General features: G+C 42.2%; 1 protein-coding gene across 1 annotated transcript in view; it reads left to right on the top strand.

The window, feature by feature from the left end:
• The window catches only part of tspan13a (tetraspanin 13a), a 46,108-nt gene that overhangs the window by 23,656 nt on the left and 5,758 nt on the right, over window positions 1–16,694 (top strand). Inside the window, exons 2-3 of the mRNA XM_078421939.1 lie at window positions 1,065–1,232; window positions 9,173–9,253. Of these exons, the coding sequence (XP_078278065.1) occupies window positions 1,065–1,232; window positions 9,173–9,253 (249 nt within the window). The remainder of the gene's footprint in view (window positions 1–1,064; window positions 1,233–9,172; window positions 9,254–16,694) is intronic.

Below are 16,694 nucleotides of genomic sequence, written 5' to 3'. Positions count from 1 at the left end.
TGCAACTGCAGGAGGTGCAACACCTGTCCTTTTACCTCCCCCCTCCACTCCGTCCAAGGACCCCAACAGTCTTTTCAGGTGAGGCAGAGGTTCACTTGCACCTCCTCCAACTTCATCTACTGTTCCAGGTGTGGACTTCTGTATATCAGCAAGACCAAGCGCAGGCTTGGCAATCGTTTCTCTGAACACCTCCGCTCAGTCTGCCTATAACTACCTGATCTGCTGGTTATTCAATACTTTAACTCCTCCTCCCATCCCCATACTGACCTTTCGGTCCTGGGCATCCTCCATTTCAGAGTGAGGCCCAATGCAAATTGGAGGAACAGCACGTTTAAGTTCGCTTGGGCAGCTTACACTCCAGCGGGTATGAACATTGACTTCTCTAACTTCAAATAGCCCTTGCCTTCCCTCTCTCTCCATCCCATTCCAGTTCTCCGACCAGTCTTACTGTCTCTGACTACATTTTATCTCTGTACCGCCCACTCTCCTGTCTGAAGAAGAGTCTCGACCCGAAACGTCACCCATTCCTCCTCTCTAGAGATCCTGCCTGACTGGCTGAGTTACTCCAGCATCTTCTGTCTATCGTTGATTTAAACCAGTATCTGCAGTTCTTTCCTACACACGTATTGGTCAATGTTCATCAAGGGGATGTCATGGATGGAAACTCATTGGAAAAACAATTTTGAAGGATTTAATTATTTCTGCTGAAACCGAGATAAGATTGAGATATGCAAATCTTAGTAATTATCAGATCAACGTTGAAGAAGAACAATCTGTCTCTATTTTGGGACTAAATAAGGCTTTGTTATTAGTATTTATTTAACTTTAATTTTTGGAGTATAGAAAAATGGCTTGGCATTCCTTTGTGGAGAAACCTGGACAACTATTTGAAGCCACAGTGATTGGGAATTCAGGAGCGAAAAAAATGGGATTTAGATCCCTGCTGGTAGAAAAAGCACCCTTTTATTAAATAGCTGATTCTGAGTGGTACCATTTTAAGTGTATTGTAAAACTGTATGATAAGTACCTCTAATGCTGAATTGGTGTCTCTTATCTTTCTACAGCTGGTCAGTCTGTTGCTGATTGGAATTGCAGCATGGGGTAAAACCTTTGGACTTGTTACAAGCTTCTCTGTCGTCGCAGGAGTTATTGGCGTGGGAATCTTTCTCTTCTTTATCGCTCTGATTGGACTGCTGGGAGCAATTAAACACCACCAAGTGTTGCTGTTTTTTGTATCCTTTTGAACAGAATAATATTGTGTTTTGAAACGTTTAAAAATATATTTAGGTGAAAATATGAGGGTGGGGAAGGATTGATAATGATTTGTTGGGTGCCATAGTAGATGGGGGATTCTGGCTTTTCTAGGAATCGGGGATTCTGGTCGCCAACCAAGATTAATGAGAGGCAAGTCTGCTGGTGTTTACTGACAATTACTTTACAGACATCTGTATTGTATTCATTCAATCAAATTCCCCTAATTATCCATCATGATCGGAAATGGCAGTGGCTGCTGTGAAAATGAAAAAAAAATGGATGTATTTAATTAATGCGTGCTCTTTTGATGAAGGCATAATTCTTGCCCAAAGCACATGGTGGCATTTTATACTTGGGCTCTATTTCCCTGTTATGCAATATCTGCATTTAAATTTCCAATGTTGGAAATGGATGCAGAGTTGAGCCATTTGTCCTTAATGGCCTATTTTATCATTCTCTACTGTTGATTTTTTAAAAATCCTGAGCCTGCTAATCCTTGTATTGCTGAGCTGTTGATTCATCTACCAGAGAAAGTAAATCCTTCCAGTTCACTGTGACAGACCTCTTCATTTTTTTCCTGCCTTAATTAAACTGTTTCAGTTACATTTCCTTCCACAAAAAAAACTGCATTAATCTGTCCTCGTATTATTCTACACTGCAGAATCTTGCAATCCTATATTCTGCACCTCAAATGAATGCCAAGAATCTTGAATGCTTTCATCATCATCCTATATCTGTCTGCCTACTTTGGGCATCTTTATCTCAGATCCCTCTGTCCCTGTGCACTTCTCTGTATCTTCTGATTTTTATAATATTTTTTTCCTGTTTCGTTTCACCTTCCTGAATCCATAATTTTGCCTTTCTATCGATTTAATTCAGTTTGACACTTCTGTGCTATCTGTCCAATCCATACTGAACTTTATAGAGTCAATAGACAATAGGTGCAGGAGGAGGCCATTCGGCCCTTCGAGCCAGCACGACCATTCAATGTGATCATGGCTGATCATTCCCATTCAGTACCCCATTCCTGCCTTCTCCCTTTACCCCCTGACTCCGATATTAAGAGCTCTATCTAGCTCTCTCTTGAATGCATTCAGAGAATTGGCCTCCACTGCCTTCTGAGGCAGAGAATTCCACAGATTTACAACTCTCTGACTGAAAAAGTCTCCGTTCTAAATGGCCTACCCCTTATTCTTAAACTGTGGCCCCTGGTTCTGGACTCCCCCCAACATTGGGAACTTGTTTCCTGCTTCTAATATGTCCAACCCCTTAATAATCTTATATGTTTTCGATAAGATCCTCTCTCATCCTTCTAAATTCCAGTGTATACAAGCCTAGCCGCTCCAGTCTTTCGACATATGACAGTCCCGCCATTCCGGGAATTAACCTAGTAAACCTACGCTGCACGCCCTCAATAGCAAGAATATCCTTCCTCAAATTTGGAGACCCAAACTGCACACAGTACTCCAGGTGCAGTCTCACTAGGGCCCTATACAACTGCAGAAGGACCTCTTTGCTCCTATACTCAACTCCTCTTGTTATGAAGGCCAACATTCCATTGGCTTTCTTCACTGCCTGCTGTACCTGCATGCTTCCTTTCAGTGACTGATGCACTAGGACACCCAGATCTTGTTGTACGTCCCCTTTTCCTAACTTGACACCATTAGTCGTGCAACACAAAAACTGACCATACAGCCCAATTTGTCCAGGCCGACAAAATGCCCAATCTAAGCTAGTCCCATTTGTCTGCCTTTGGCCCATACCCCTCTAAACCTCTCCTATCCATGTACCTGTCCATGTGTCTTTTTAAATACTATTATTGTACCTATCTCAACTAACTCCTCTGACAGCTTATTCCATATACCCACCACCTTTTGAGGGACAAATGTTGCCCCTCAAGTTGGTATTAAATTTTGCCCCTCGCCTTAAACAAATGTTCTCTTGTTTTTGATTTCCCCTACCCTCGGTAAAAGACTTTATGGATTCTATTCCCCTAATGATTTTATACACCTTTATCAGATCACTTCTCAGCCTCTTGCGTTCCAAAGAATAAAGTCCTAGTATGCCCAACCATTCCCTGTGTCTCAGCCCCTCAAGTCCTTGTAACATTCTTGTAAATCCTCTCTGGACTCCTTCCAGGTTAATAATGACATCCTTCCAATAGCAGCATGATCAAAACTGAATACAGTACTCCACATGCAGCTTCATCAATAACTTGTACAACTGCTACATAATATCCCAATTTCTATACGGTATCCTGATCGATGAAGGCCAATGTACCAAAAGTTTATAAGTCGAGCTGTCCAATCGAGGCAATATCCATGTGAATTTCTGGCTTATAGTGTGGCTTATGTGCCTTTGGATTTGACACAGAGAATTTTTAGTCAATATAGCTGAAGCGTTAATTAACTGGAGGAGCAATATTTAATGGAAGTCATAATTAAACAGTACTGATTTCATTCACCTATAAATGTCATTTCTGACATTGCCTGAGAGGCTTTTGTGTGTTAATCATATACGGAACAAGATTGTCAATTAATTTATGGATAAGGAAAGGGAATGCAAGGTGGCAACAAGTTGGTCTAGTGCATAAATTGGCAAAGATCTATTTGGTCTGGAGACACCAGAGTTTGCACAAGGTGGAATATGCAGCAAAATCAATCTGGTGGCATTCAAGCACCATCTGTGGGGTTGGGAGGGGGGAATTGTTGGCATTTTTGGGTTCGGACACTGCATCAGGACCTATTTGATCTGATCCATGAGAACTTTGCCATCAAATTCTATACTTAAAAATTGGCAGAACTGTGATGCAGGGAATTTGTTTAAGTAAGTTACTTGGCTCTACTGCCATGAAATTTGAGAAGTTTCACTTTCACAAGAAATCACGAGAGTATTGTCCTTTATCAATTTGGCAACTGGGAAATTAATCTAGTTTCAGTGTATTTGTTTTCCATGTCTGGGCTCTGAATGCTCCTCAGGGCATATTGATACTCAGTCATCGATGAGAAAAAGTGCAGATCTGTTTTGAAACAGTTTACTTTACGTTCCATTTTAGAGTAACACATAAATTACATTCACTTTTTCTGATTCCAAGCAATTACTTTATCTGTTTTGGAGGCTTGGCACAGTACCAGTAACTTCAGCAGGATGTTAACTCGGTTGGTTCCTAGTAAGTTGTTGCAACATTTTCTGAGCGTTCAAAGTCCAATGATCAAATCCTGGGCAGATGCTGATTGCTGAAATGCTGGTAGATTGAACAGATGTGGAAATCCTTGTTTTATTTTGCTCACTGGCATAATATGGAACTAGTCTGTCACCCGGTAAACACAGGAGGGGTTGGGAAGATGGTTGAGTCAGGAGTGCAAGCAAAGGGTTGAAGAGAGTTTTTGTTTGAAGATTAAATGGTTTTTGTGTTCTTATTTGTCCAACATCATAAGAATCTATTATTTGTAAAGGTTGTGTAGTTTTCATTTTCTGTGTAGGGGAAGAACTGCTAGGCAAGGCTGTAAATAATTAATTATTCCATAAGACTGAGCAGGTACCTAGATCTGGGACATTTGCATTATTTAAATTGTTGATTACCTGCAGATGGCAGCTAAGTTTAGATGAGGTTCAAATATCCTATCCCCTTTCATCCTATCCTTTATTTCCTGAAATGAGGTGAAACTGAATTTTTGATACCTGAAGTTTAAAATACACTGTCTAATCATCATTCTTTTGTCCATTTTAAAGATTATTTTTATCTGCATCCAGTTGACTTAAAAAAATAATTTTGTTAATAACTAAAGACAGAAGATGATTTCAGGTTGATCTTTCATCAGAACTGCCAAAACATTAAATCAATTGAAACAATTGCTCTCCAAAATTGGTGTATTTGGTGGCGTCCTTTGGGTTTTGATGAACCTTCTGCTTGAATTTTCTTTAGTTTCATTGGAACAGTCGTAAGGGGTTTCTGCGCCGAGCTTTCGCCCGACCTAAGGTCCCCGTGCCTTGCTCTGATCCCTTGACCAGGCCGCGCACACTGGTTCCCCGTGAGTGGTTCGACCCACTCACCCCCTACGGTTCTAGACACTGGACTTAGATGCAGGAGCGTTTATAGTGCAGAAAAATTCAACCAGACCAGATTTGAAGACCAGGGTTTAAATGGAAAAGGCTTTTATTGAGCACTTGGGACTATTGTCCATGAATACTTATACACAGTTCTATTAGACATATGCATAACTACACGAATATTTAGACACAGTTCTACTAGACGTATGCACACTTACACGAACACTTTTGACGCAGTTCTAAAAGACATATGCATAACTACACGAATACTTAGACACAGTTCTATTAGACATATTCTTGACTGTAAGATGGGGAACGTACGACACATCGCAAACTTGACCAACACATATTCATTTACACACCCACGTTTATTCAAACCACCCTCCCCGCTACACTAAAACTATGTCCAGGATGTGCAGGATCGGGGTACATGCTTACCATGGGGCTATTACTGGGGTTACTGGCTGTTCGTGCTGCTTCTCCGCTGCTTTCCGTGAGGGTCGTGCTTGTCCCGTGAGTTTCTTCCTTCCGTTTCTTGCGTTCCTGGCCAGTCGTTGCGAGCGTTGCTGTCCCTGCTGCGAGCGTGTCTTTCTTGCCTGTTCTTTTCGTCTTCCTCCTGACTTGCGTTCCTTGCAGGTTTTCTTGTAGTATTTCTTCTCGAGTTGCGTGCCGGTTCCTCTCTCTTGTACTTTGCTTCTTCTTGCCTGTCTTTTCTTCCTCCTGCATCCGTTTGACTTGCAGATTTTCTTGCAGTATTTCTTCTTTAAGTATTTCTTCTTGAGTTTAAAACCCAAAAGTCGTGGCCAGTTATACTATTCTGACCCGTCCTATCTCCCGCCAGATCTCAGGATCTCTTTGTTTAAAAGATATGTATTGAGTTTTCCCTTTGATCTGCGCTTATGTCCGGGGGTACCGGGGATGGCCAGACGGTGTTAATTGGTATTTCGTTGCGAGGTGATGTGTTTAACTGGTTTCCCATCACCTACCAGGTAGTTTTCTATGGGCTATTGTGCCCCCTTAATGAGATTAACTGTGTAGGTCGGCTTGGGGCATTGCGAGTATGCTGATGTCAGTGCCCCAGTGTCTGGACTTCGACCTGGTTACGCAGGTTTCTGCATGGCTAATATCCATCCATTGTTCTGGCCGTGGCTTTGCAGAAACCTAGAGACTGGGCTGTAAGGGTTTTGCTTTTGTGGCTGGTCACGAGGTCCTGCGGCCATCTTAGGACCCACGGATTGTGACATCCCCTGGTAAACTGACCGCAGCCTTTCTCCGCTATCAGCCCCAGTCTCCTGTTTAAAATGTCCAAACTGCAGCTCTTTGGTTTGGTGTTGCTTGCAGAATGAGGGAAAACTTCTCAAATCTTACACAGTGTAGGAGCTTAAATAAAGAAGTCATTTAGATGATGGACAACTGGAAGAAAGAAACTGAACAAAAGTGTTTTTCAAGGTTGCTTTGGGAGAGGGGAAAAAATGCTGAGAGCAGAAGTGCAGGAAGTGGAACCAATGTGGTTGAGGGCTCTGGCGATGTTGGAAGGAAAGCTATAGTGAAGGAAGAGGGAGGCCATCTTGGAAGCACCGTGTAGAATCTGAGTGAAGAGTCGAGTGTTTATTTGTCAAATGTACCGACAACAGAATAAAATTCTTACTTGCAGCACCATAATAGGCCTGTAAACATTGGTCTGTAAGCCTATCAGAGACCATATGGCATTCAGAGCAGTTACAGTAGAGAAAATTGAGGAAAATCTAATTCTTATTGGAAGCGGAATTAGATGAGATATAGTAAAGAAAGGTGTGCATGTGTGGGCTTGTGATAGGTATTCGTCTTTAACCTACACCCTGCAATGAAGAGAAGAAAGGAAATGCAAGAGAAATGTGTACGTCTAAGTGACAACAGGGGGGAAGTTGATAGTTTCATGTGTGTTGGAGCAACACCAAGATGGTCATCAATGTATCAGCAAGTGCTGTAAGGAAAGGGGACAAACAGGAATATTCACTTGATCCACTAAGAGAAGGGCAGAGTTTGTATTCATGTATGTTCCCTTGGCATCTTTTGACTTGGGGATAAAATGAGTGAAACTAAAGGAGAAATTGTGAGAATGAATTTAGTTAACTAAAGACTGAAAATTTGATTGGGATTCTGCAAAAGAATATTATTCAATCAATTAAAATTATTTGTCTGGATTTTCATGATTAAAATTCCAGAGATTCATTGATAAAACATTCAGTAGCTACAATTTTAATTTGAAATGTGTTCTAATAGAACTTTGTCTCTCAGTCATCGATTCACACAAGTTACTTTACTCAAAATGATATTTTGGATTTAGATTTGAAACTGCCATATTTTTTAAAAGGTAAATTGTTCATTTGTTTAAAAACTGCGAGGAAACTTTGGTTATGAATCATTTTGCTGCCTTTCATCAAAGGAGTGAGATCTCCCTCATTCAGATCAGCTCCAACATCTGAAGATCTTTGCTGCACTTGAAGTGGATCTTGTTTGAGACATGAAACTTGTTAACATGACTATCTCAATTACATGTGGCTCATCCAGTCCTCTCAAACCTGAGTTGCAATTAAAAATAGGTGTATTTTCCATTTCATCACACCTACACACCCCGCCTCCATCATCACAGTTCCTTGGAACAGAGAAACGTTACCTATTCCATGATTCACCAGCCCTGAACAATTTAAATGTTAAGATTTCAGTTTTACTTATTTGTCTGAAGCTCGGCTAGAATTTGAATGGCTTATTTCATTTTAGAAAAGTGAGCCCATTAATTGCATTTATAATTTTGGAGCGGAGAAAACTGGAATGGCCGAGTCAGGATTTGCTTTTGGTTGACTTAAAAAACTATCACTGTTACGTAATGTAAGTCTGCCGTGATCAACACTTTGGATATTGTGAAGCCCCCTAGGAGCAGATCATCAATTTCATTTGAAAAAATAATTGATATTCTGATGGACTGAAAGTACTTTGTACAGTTGCTACTTTATTCTTTTTGCCTGTGGTCCAAACATTTTGTGAGATGAGATTCAAGAAACTTGCAGATGCTAGACAAATAAACAAAGTGCTGGAAATATGCAGCAGGTCAGGCAGCATCTGTTTAAAGAGCACTTTGTATCTATCCCTTTGCTCTAACTATTGTACTGGATTTCAGCTTGATAGTATTTATGTTTAGTATTTTCTGATTTGATTGGGGAGAATGCAAAACAATAGTTTTCACTGTACCTTGGGACACGTGACAATAATAAACCTAAAGCTAAAGAGGGCTGCTTCCGTGAGCAAGCATGATTGCAATTCTCACATTGTTTTTTCTTCTTTACTTTTCACTAGCAGTCGCCTTGATTTATTTCCGATCTGTTAATATATTGGGATGAAAATAATTTGCTATTACCATGCGTGAGATTTTTCCAATTATTTAATCCAATTGGCAAGCTCATCATTCATTTTGTGGTTGAATAATATTTGTTGCTTAGGAATAGTTTTGTGCAGGGATTGCTTAAACTTTAATATTATTTTAAAATGTAAATTAAAAGTGACAATTTTTCCTCATTTTATAACCAGAATTTTTGAAACTATTTGATTTCATGGAGTTAGTTCAGTATGTGTATGTATCTCTTTTTTGCTCTGGTTTATTTTCACCCACATGTTTAGACTGTAATGTTGTATCCTTATTGTTTTGATGTGTTTATGCTTTATTCTTAATTGTTAACTGTATGGTGGGTTGTCATTTGTGAGCGGAGCACCAAGGCACATTCCTTGTATATGCACATACTTGGCCAATAAACGTATTCATCTGTATGTGCACTGCATCGTGTATATCGAAGGCAAATGCAAGGTGTTTTCTTCCTTGACTGCTCCCTATTAGTACATGATCATTCTGTTCTTGGTGTTTGTTGTGCAGTTCTCGATCTCCTGTGCCAGCCTAGCGCTCAATGAGAATCAACAGGTGAGGAAATTCTTTATTCTTCATTTCACAGGTTTGGAAATGGCTTTAATTTCTCCTTTGCATTGTTGTGAACTAACCTTTTATCCTGTTCAGGCATTACTTGCACATTGCATTTAATAATGAGATTTTGTGTTAGCATTTGCACTGATTACCTTGGATCTGAACAGTACCCAGGCAGCCTTTATACTCACTAGGGTCTCAGTTTCCTGCTCCCTTTAAATACACCGGATTCACAGAAACATTTATATATACTGTGTTGCATGTTTTTTTTTTTTTTTAAACAGAAAGTGAAATGAGAGTGGTGGTGTATTTTTTGGAGTAACATTTAATGGTCCAGAAAGTCTGCTCATTCAGCACTACCAAATCCCCTGGCTGCTGAATTCAGTTAGTGACGTAAACACTGAATTAAGAAAAAACAACTATGCATGAGCGACAGGCTCCCCTCTAATATTGGTGTAACACATACCCTCTTGCACCTGAACAGGAAGGGATCCAATATTCTGGTGAGCAGGTTTAGTGCTACTTGGAAGGGATTAAACTAGATTAGCAGGGGGAATGTGATCTAATGTAGCAGTGAGACAGGTGGGAAGGTGGAATATATTGGAAAAGGTTGATGTCAGCAAGTTCAGTAGACTGGATAGGAGGGTGCTGCGTCTGGGAGCAAGGAAAGATTGTTGGATTAATTTGAATATGTATTAATACGAGAGGCCTGATATGCAGGGTGGATGGATTCTGGGTGTGGATAGGTACAAGCGCTGGGGATATGACAGTCATTAGAGTAACCTGGCAAAGGGAGGGACTGACTGGCAGCTTAATGTTCCAGGGCACCAGAGCTACCATGTGAAAAGTGGGAATAAAAGAGGGGGGAAGTTGCTTTATTGATTAAAGAGAATATCATAGCTATATATTCTGCGATGACAATACTGATGGTTTGTCCAGTGAGGCTTATGGGTGGAGCTGTGAATTTAAAGGGGATGATCAACTTGTTGAGAGTGTAGTACAGGCCCCCAAAGAGTCAACAGGAATTAAAAGATCAAATATGCTGTGAGATCACACACAACTCTAAGACGACCAGGGTTGTCATAGTAGGCGATTTTAACTTACCCAACAGGGACTCCCAACTGTAGATTGCTACTGTAGATTGCTGGAACTTGTCAAGTGTATTCGGGAAAGTTTCCTCAGGCTATTTGCAAAGAGCAGCACAAGGGAGAGGGCAAAGCTTGATTTGCATTTGGGGAATTGGACTGAGCAAGTGACTGAACTGTCAGTGGAAGATTACTTTGGGACCAGAGACCATTCTGTTGCTTTAAAAAAAAATTATGGACAAGGACAGGGTGGGCTCACAAGTTAAAAGTTTTAAATTGGGGCTAGGCCAAATTTGGTATTAGACAGAAAATTGCAAAGATTTACTGGAATAAGTTCAGTGGACAACAGACATCTGGAAAGTGAGACGCTTTTAAAAATGTGATACTGACAATTCAAGCTATGCATGTTGAGTGAAGAGCAAGGCATGTGGGAATAAGGAACCCTGGATGACTGTAGGCATTGAAGTTCTGGTCAGGAAAAAGGAGGTGGCATGGTATGGATCATGGATTGGAATCAATAGACAATAGACAATAGGAGTAGGCCATTCGGCCCTTCGAGCCAGCACCACCATTCAATGTGATCATGGCTGATCATTCTCAATCAGTACCCCGTTCCTGCTTTCTCCCCATACCCCCTGACTCCGCTATCCTTAAGAGCTCTATCTAGCTCTCTCTTGAATGTATTCAGAGAATTGGCCTCCACTGCCCTCTGAGGCAGAGAATTCCACAGATTCACAACTCTCTGACTGAAAAAGTTTTTCCTCATCTCTGTTCTAAATGGCCTACCCCTTATTCTTAAACTGTGGCCCCTGGTTCTGGACTCCCCCAACATTGGGAACATGTTTCCTGCCTCTAACATGTCCAACCTCTTAATAATCTTATACGTTTCGATAAGATCCCCTCTCATCCTTCTAAATCCCAGTGTATACAAACCTAGTCGCTCCAGTCTTTCAACATATGACAGTCCCGCCATTCCGGGAATTAACCTAGTAAACCTATGCTGCATGTCCTCAATAGCAAGAATATCCTTCCTCAAATTTGGAGACCAAAACTGCACACAGTACTCCAGGTGCGGTCTCACTAGGGCCCTGTACAACTGCAGAAGGACCTCTTTGCTCCTATACTCAACTCCTCTTGTTATGAAGGCCAACATTCCATTGGCTTTCTTCACTGCCTGCTGTACCTGCATGCTTCCTTTCAGTGACTGATGCACTAAGACACCCGGATCACGTTGTACGTCCCCTTTTCCTAACTTGACACCATTCAAATAATAATCTGCCTTCCTATTCTTACCACCAAAGTGGATAACCTCACACGTATCCACATTAAACTGCATCTGCCATGCATCCGCCCACTCACACAACCTGTCCAAGTCACCCTGCAACCTCATAGCATCTTCCTCACAGTTCACACTACCACCTAGCTTTGTATCATCGGCAAATTTGCTAATGGTACTTTTAATCCCTTCATCCAAGTCATTGATGTATATTGTAAATAGCTGCGGTCCCAACACCGAGCCTTGCGGTACCCCACTAGTCACTGCCTGCCATTCTGAAAGGGACCCATTTATCCCCACCCCTTGCTTTCTGTCTGTCAACCAACTTTCTATCCATGTCAGTACCCTACCTCCAATACCATGTGCTCTAATTTTGCCCACTAATCTCCTATGTGGGACCTTGTTGAAGGCTTTCTGAAAGTCGAGGTACACCCCATCCACCGGCTCTCCCTGTCAATTTTCCTAGTTACATCCTCAAAAAATTCCAGTAGATTAGTCAAGCACAATTTCCCCTTCGTAAATCCATGCTGACTTGGAACGATCCTGTTACTGCGATCCAAATGCTCCGCAATTTCGTCTTTTATAATTGACTCCAGCATCTTCCCCACCACTGATGTCAGACTAACTGGTCTATAATTTCCCATTTTCTCTCTCCTTCCTTTCTTGAAAAGTGGGATAACATTAGCTACCCTCCAATCCACAGGAACTGATCCGGAATCAAGTGTGTCCCTGGAGGAAATTTCAGGGTATGAGATGCATACTTAAGAAATAAATCAGGAGGGTGATAAGGGGGATGAGATGGTTCTGGCAGATAAGATTAAGGAGAAGCAAAAAGGGATTTTATAAGTATATTAAGGGAAAAGGATAACTAGAGAGAGAATGAGGCCTCTCATAAACTTAAGTGATCATCTATATTTGGAGCTGCAGGAGATGGGTAAGGTTGGCAATGAATATTTTCCCTCTATTTTTACCACCGAGAAAGACATGAAGAATATGGGACTAAAGAACATTGTTGTCAATGTCCTGGGGACAGTTGTATTACAGTTTAGGAGATGTTGGATGTCCTAAAATGTATGAAGTTGGATAAATCCCTTGATCCTGATCAGTTACATTCAAGGACATTGGGTATGCCCAAGGACACTGGGAAGCTATAGAAGCTAGGTGGTATCATTCACAGAAGATGGTTATCACAAATTACAATGAGATATTGATCATCTGGGAATTATGGGCAAAGGAATGGCTCATGGAATTTACTTCAGATAAGTGTGAGGTTTGCATTTTAAGAAGTTAAAATGGGGCAGGAACTTCAGAGATCAGTGATACCCTGGGGAGTGTTGTAAGGCAGAGAAATCTTGAAGTACAGATACATATTTCCTTGAAAGTGGTATCGTAGATAGATAGATAGATAGGGTGGTGAAGAAGGCTTCTGGCCTGCTGGCCTTTATCAGCTACGGATTGACTATAGAAGTTGGGATGTGATGTTACAGGTCTAAAATATATTGCTAAGGCCACACTTGGAGTATTATGTTCAGTTTTGGTTACCCTTTGTCAGAAAATGCTATTATATTGGAAAGACTGCAGAGAAGATTTAAGAGGATGTTGCCTGGACTCGAGGGCCCGAGGTATTGGAAGAGGTTGGGTAGGCCAGGACTTTTTTCTTTGGAACACAGGAGGCCGAGGACTGATCTTGAAGTGAGATTAGATCAGGTGAATGCTCAGTCTTTTTCCCCTGGTACAGGTATCAAGAACTAGAGCGCATTGGTTTAAGGCGAGAAGGGACAAATTTAATGAGAACCTGAGGGGCAAATTTTTCCACACAGAGGGTGGTAGGTATACAGAGTCACAGAGGTGATACAGTGTGGAAACAGACCATTCGGCCCAACTCGCCCACACCGCCAACAATGTCCCAGGTACCCTAGTCCCACTTGCCTGCGCTTGGTCCATATCCCTCCAAACCTGTCCTATCCATGTACCTGTCCAACTCTTTCTTAAACTATGGGTTAATCACAGCCTCAACTACCTCCTCTGGCAGCTTGTTCCATACACCCACCACCCTCTGTGTGAAAATGTTACCCCTCGGATTCCTATTAATTATTTTCCTCTTCACCTTGAACCTATGTCCTCTGGTCCTTGATTACCCTACTCTGGGTAAAAGACTGTGCATCTACCCGATCTATTCCTCTCAGAATTTTGTATACCTCTATAAGATGTCCCCTCATCCTCCTACGCTTCTTGGACTAGAGACCCAGCCTACTCAACCTCTCCCGAAAGCTCACACCCTCTGGTCCTGGCAACATCCTCGTAAATCTTTTCTGCACCCTTTCAAGCTTGACAATATCTTTCCTATAACATGGTGCCCAGAACCGAACACAATATTTTAAATGCTATTTCGCCAACGTCTTATACAACTTCTACATTCAATACTCTGACTGATGAAGGCCAAAGTGCCGAAAGCCTTTTTGACCACCTTCTCTTCCTGCAACTCGACCTGCAAGGAATCATGCATTTGTACTCCCAGATCCCTCTGCTCTACAACACCGCCCAGAGACCTACCATTTACTGTTTAGGTCCTGTCCTTGTTTGATATCCCAAAATGCAACAACTCGCACTTCTCTGTATAATTCCATTCATATAGAACAAGCTGCCAGAGGAAATAATTGGGGTAGATGCAATAACTACATTTGAAAGGCATTTAGACAGGGTACATGAATAGGAAAGGTTTAGTAGATACTAGCCCGAGTGGGCCCGTTGGGCCAAAACCTCACTGCATTGGTCTAGCACCATCTCCCCCCCTCCCCCACCCCTCCCCACTCCCCCCCACCCAGTCACCCATTCACCCACTCCACCCCCCCCCTCAATCCCCTTAAAACTCCCCCAAACCTCTCCTGCATTGGTCCAGCACCCTCCTTTCCCCCACTCCCCCTTCCTCTCCCCCCCCACTCACCCACCATCCCCTCTCAACCCCCTTATTCTCCTTTCCCCCACTCCTGCATTGGTCTTACACCCTCCCCTTCCCCCCCCTTCCCCTCCCCCCCCCCCACTCACCCACTCCATCCTCCTCAACCCCCTTATCCTCCCTTCCTCCCGGCCCCCCTCACCCACTCCATGCCCCCTCACCCCCCCCTTAAAACTCCCTCAAACCTTTCCTGCATTGGTCTAGCACCCCCTTCCCCTCCCTCCACTCGCCCACTCCACCCCACCTCAACCCCCCTTAATCCCCCCTCTTCCCATCCCCCCCTCACCCACTCCACCTCCCCTTAGCCGCCCCTTAAAACTCCCCCAAACCTCTCCTGCATTGGTCTCGCACCCTTCCATCCCCCCTCAACCCCCCTTATCTTCCCCTCCTCCCCTTCCCCCACTCACTCACTCCACCCCCCTCAATCCCCCTAAAAAGTACCCCAAACCTCTCCTGCATTGGTCTGGCACCTAAGATGGTGGCAACTTTGTAAGCATGGACAAGTTGATCTGAAGGGCCTGTTTTCCTGCTCTGTGGCTATATTAACAAACCACTGTTTTTGAGAAAATCCACCTGATGCACTGTTCTTCGGGGAAGGAAGTCTTCTTAGATGTAACTCCAGACACAGAGATACCTGACGCAGAAATGGTTGTAGGGAGTAGTATGTGACACGTTAATGTTTTCTGATCATGCCAGTGAGACGCAGGACCAAAAATCACAGAAATCTTCCAACCCTGCTGAATCAATCACTTCCAACCCTGCTGAATCAATCACTTCCAACCCTGCTGAATCAATCACTTCCAACCCTGCTGAATCAATCACTTCCAACCCTGCTGAATCTTGCACAGAGGAGAAATTGTGCTCACTTAGTTAACTTGTTCCAGACTGACAATCAAAGCGAAAGAATAATAAAATTGAAAAGCAGCAATACTCAACTTTAAATGTTTGTAACAAGATGGGGGGTAGATGTCAGTTAAATATTGTTAAAAGTTTCAAATGCTAAATACAAATAAAAAATAAGTGGAATAAGACATCTGATCTTTTCATTTTGTGCTGTTCCAGTAATGGCCAGGGATATTTTTTCCTTTTGTTTATTTTTGGGTCCATCGGGCTCTCATCCTGCCCAGCCGGATGAATATTTCCCATGTAACTGTAGGAGGTGCAGCATCGTTGCTTTCAATTGTCCCCTTCCCATTATCCAGGAGCCCAAACATCAATCACTTCCAATCTAGTGTCGTTCAACATTCACAAAATGGCCTCCTCTAAATTGGAGAAACCAAGTGGTGATTGGGTGACCACTGTGCGTACCTGCGCTTTGTCCACATAAGTGACTGAGTTTCCAGTTCTCTGCCATGTCAATTCACAGATGTAGGAGCCATTTATGCTTAATTCAGTTATTGTCATTGTGTTATGGCTATGTTTTAATATTTCTAGTTTATGTATTTTTTGCCTGCTTGTGGGTGTGACTTGATACGTAATTGGGAGTGTCTAGATGGGAGGAGGCTAGTGTATCGACAGAGGTTGTGGGTCAGTTTAGACTCGGAGGATGGTGAGCACACAGTTCTTTACCATGCGCTCGTACCAGCTATATTTGTAAGAACCATACGGTAATAACCAAGAATTTCTAGATATTGTTTGAAGAAGAAACAGTTGATAAAGTACGGAAACTGATGAATTACTCTATGATTTGTGCTATTTTAATAAAACCAATTAATGAAGAAAAGCGTTTGGAAGATTCGTTTTGTCATATTAGGGTGCGACGTGCGCGTAAGCTATAACTACATTTCATCCCCGAGAAGTAATGGCTATTGAAGTGGGATTTCGAGATGGTATAGAAACTGCCATTACACACTTTCTATCTTTGGCCTCCTCCACTGTTGCAACAAAGCCAATGCAAACTTGGGGAACAACACCTCGTCTTCCACATGGGCACATTGGAACCTGCAGGATTAATATTGAATTCTCCAAGTTTAGATAACTCCCTCTTTCTGTTTGCATAAGAACTAGCTTTTTTTTGCTTGCCATTCTTAATTTTTCCTCCAGTATTGTCTGACCTGCTGGGCACATGACCAGAGACCAGATGACACAACATTACACAAAGAATTATAATATGATTTTAACCAT

Source organism: Rhinoraja longicauda, chromosome 2, assembly GCF_053455715.1.
Source record: "Rhinoraja longicauda isolate Sanriku21f chromosome 2, sRhiLon1.1, whole genome shotgun sequence".
Classification (NCBI taxonomy): domain Eukaryota; kingdom Metazoa; phylum Chordata; class Chondrichthyes; order Rajiformes; family Arhynchobatidae; genus Rhinoraja; species Rhinoraja longicauda.
This window is presented reverse-complemented; position numbering and strand designations above follow the sequence as displayed.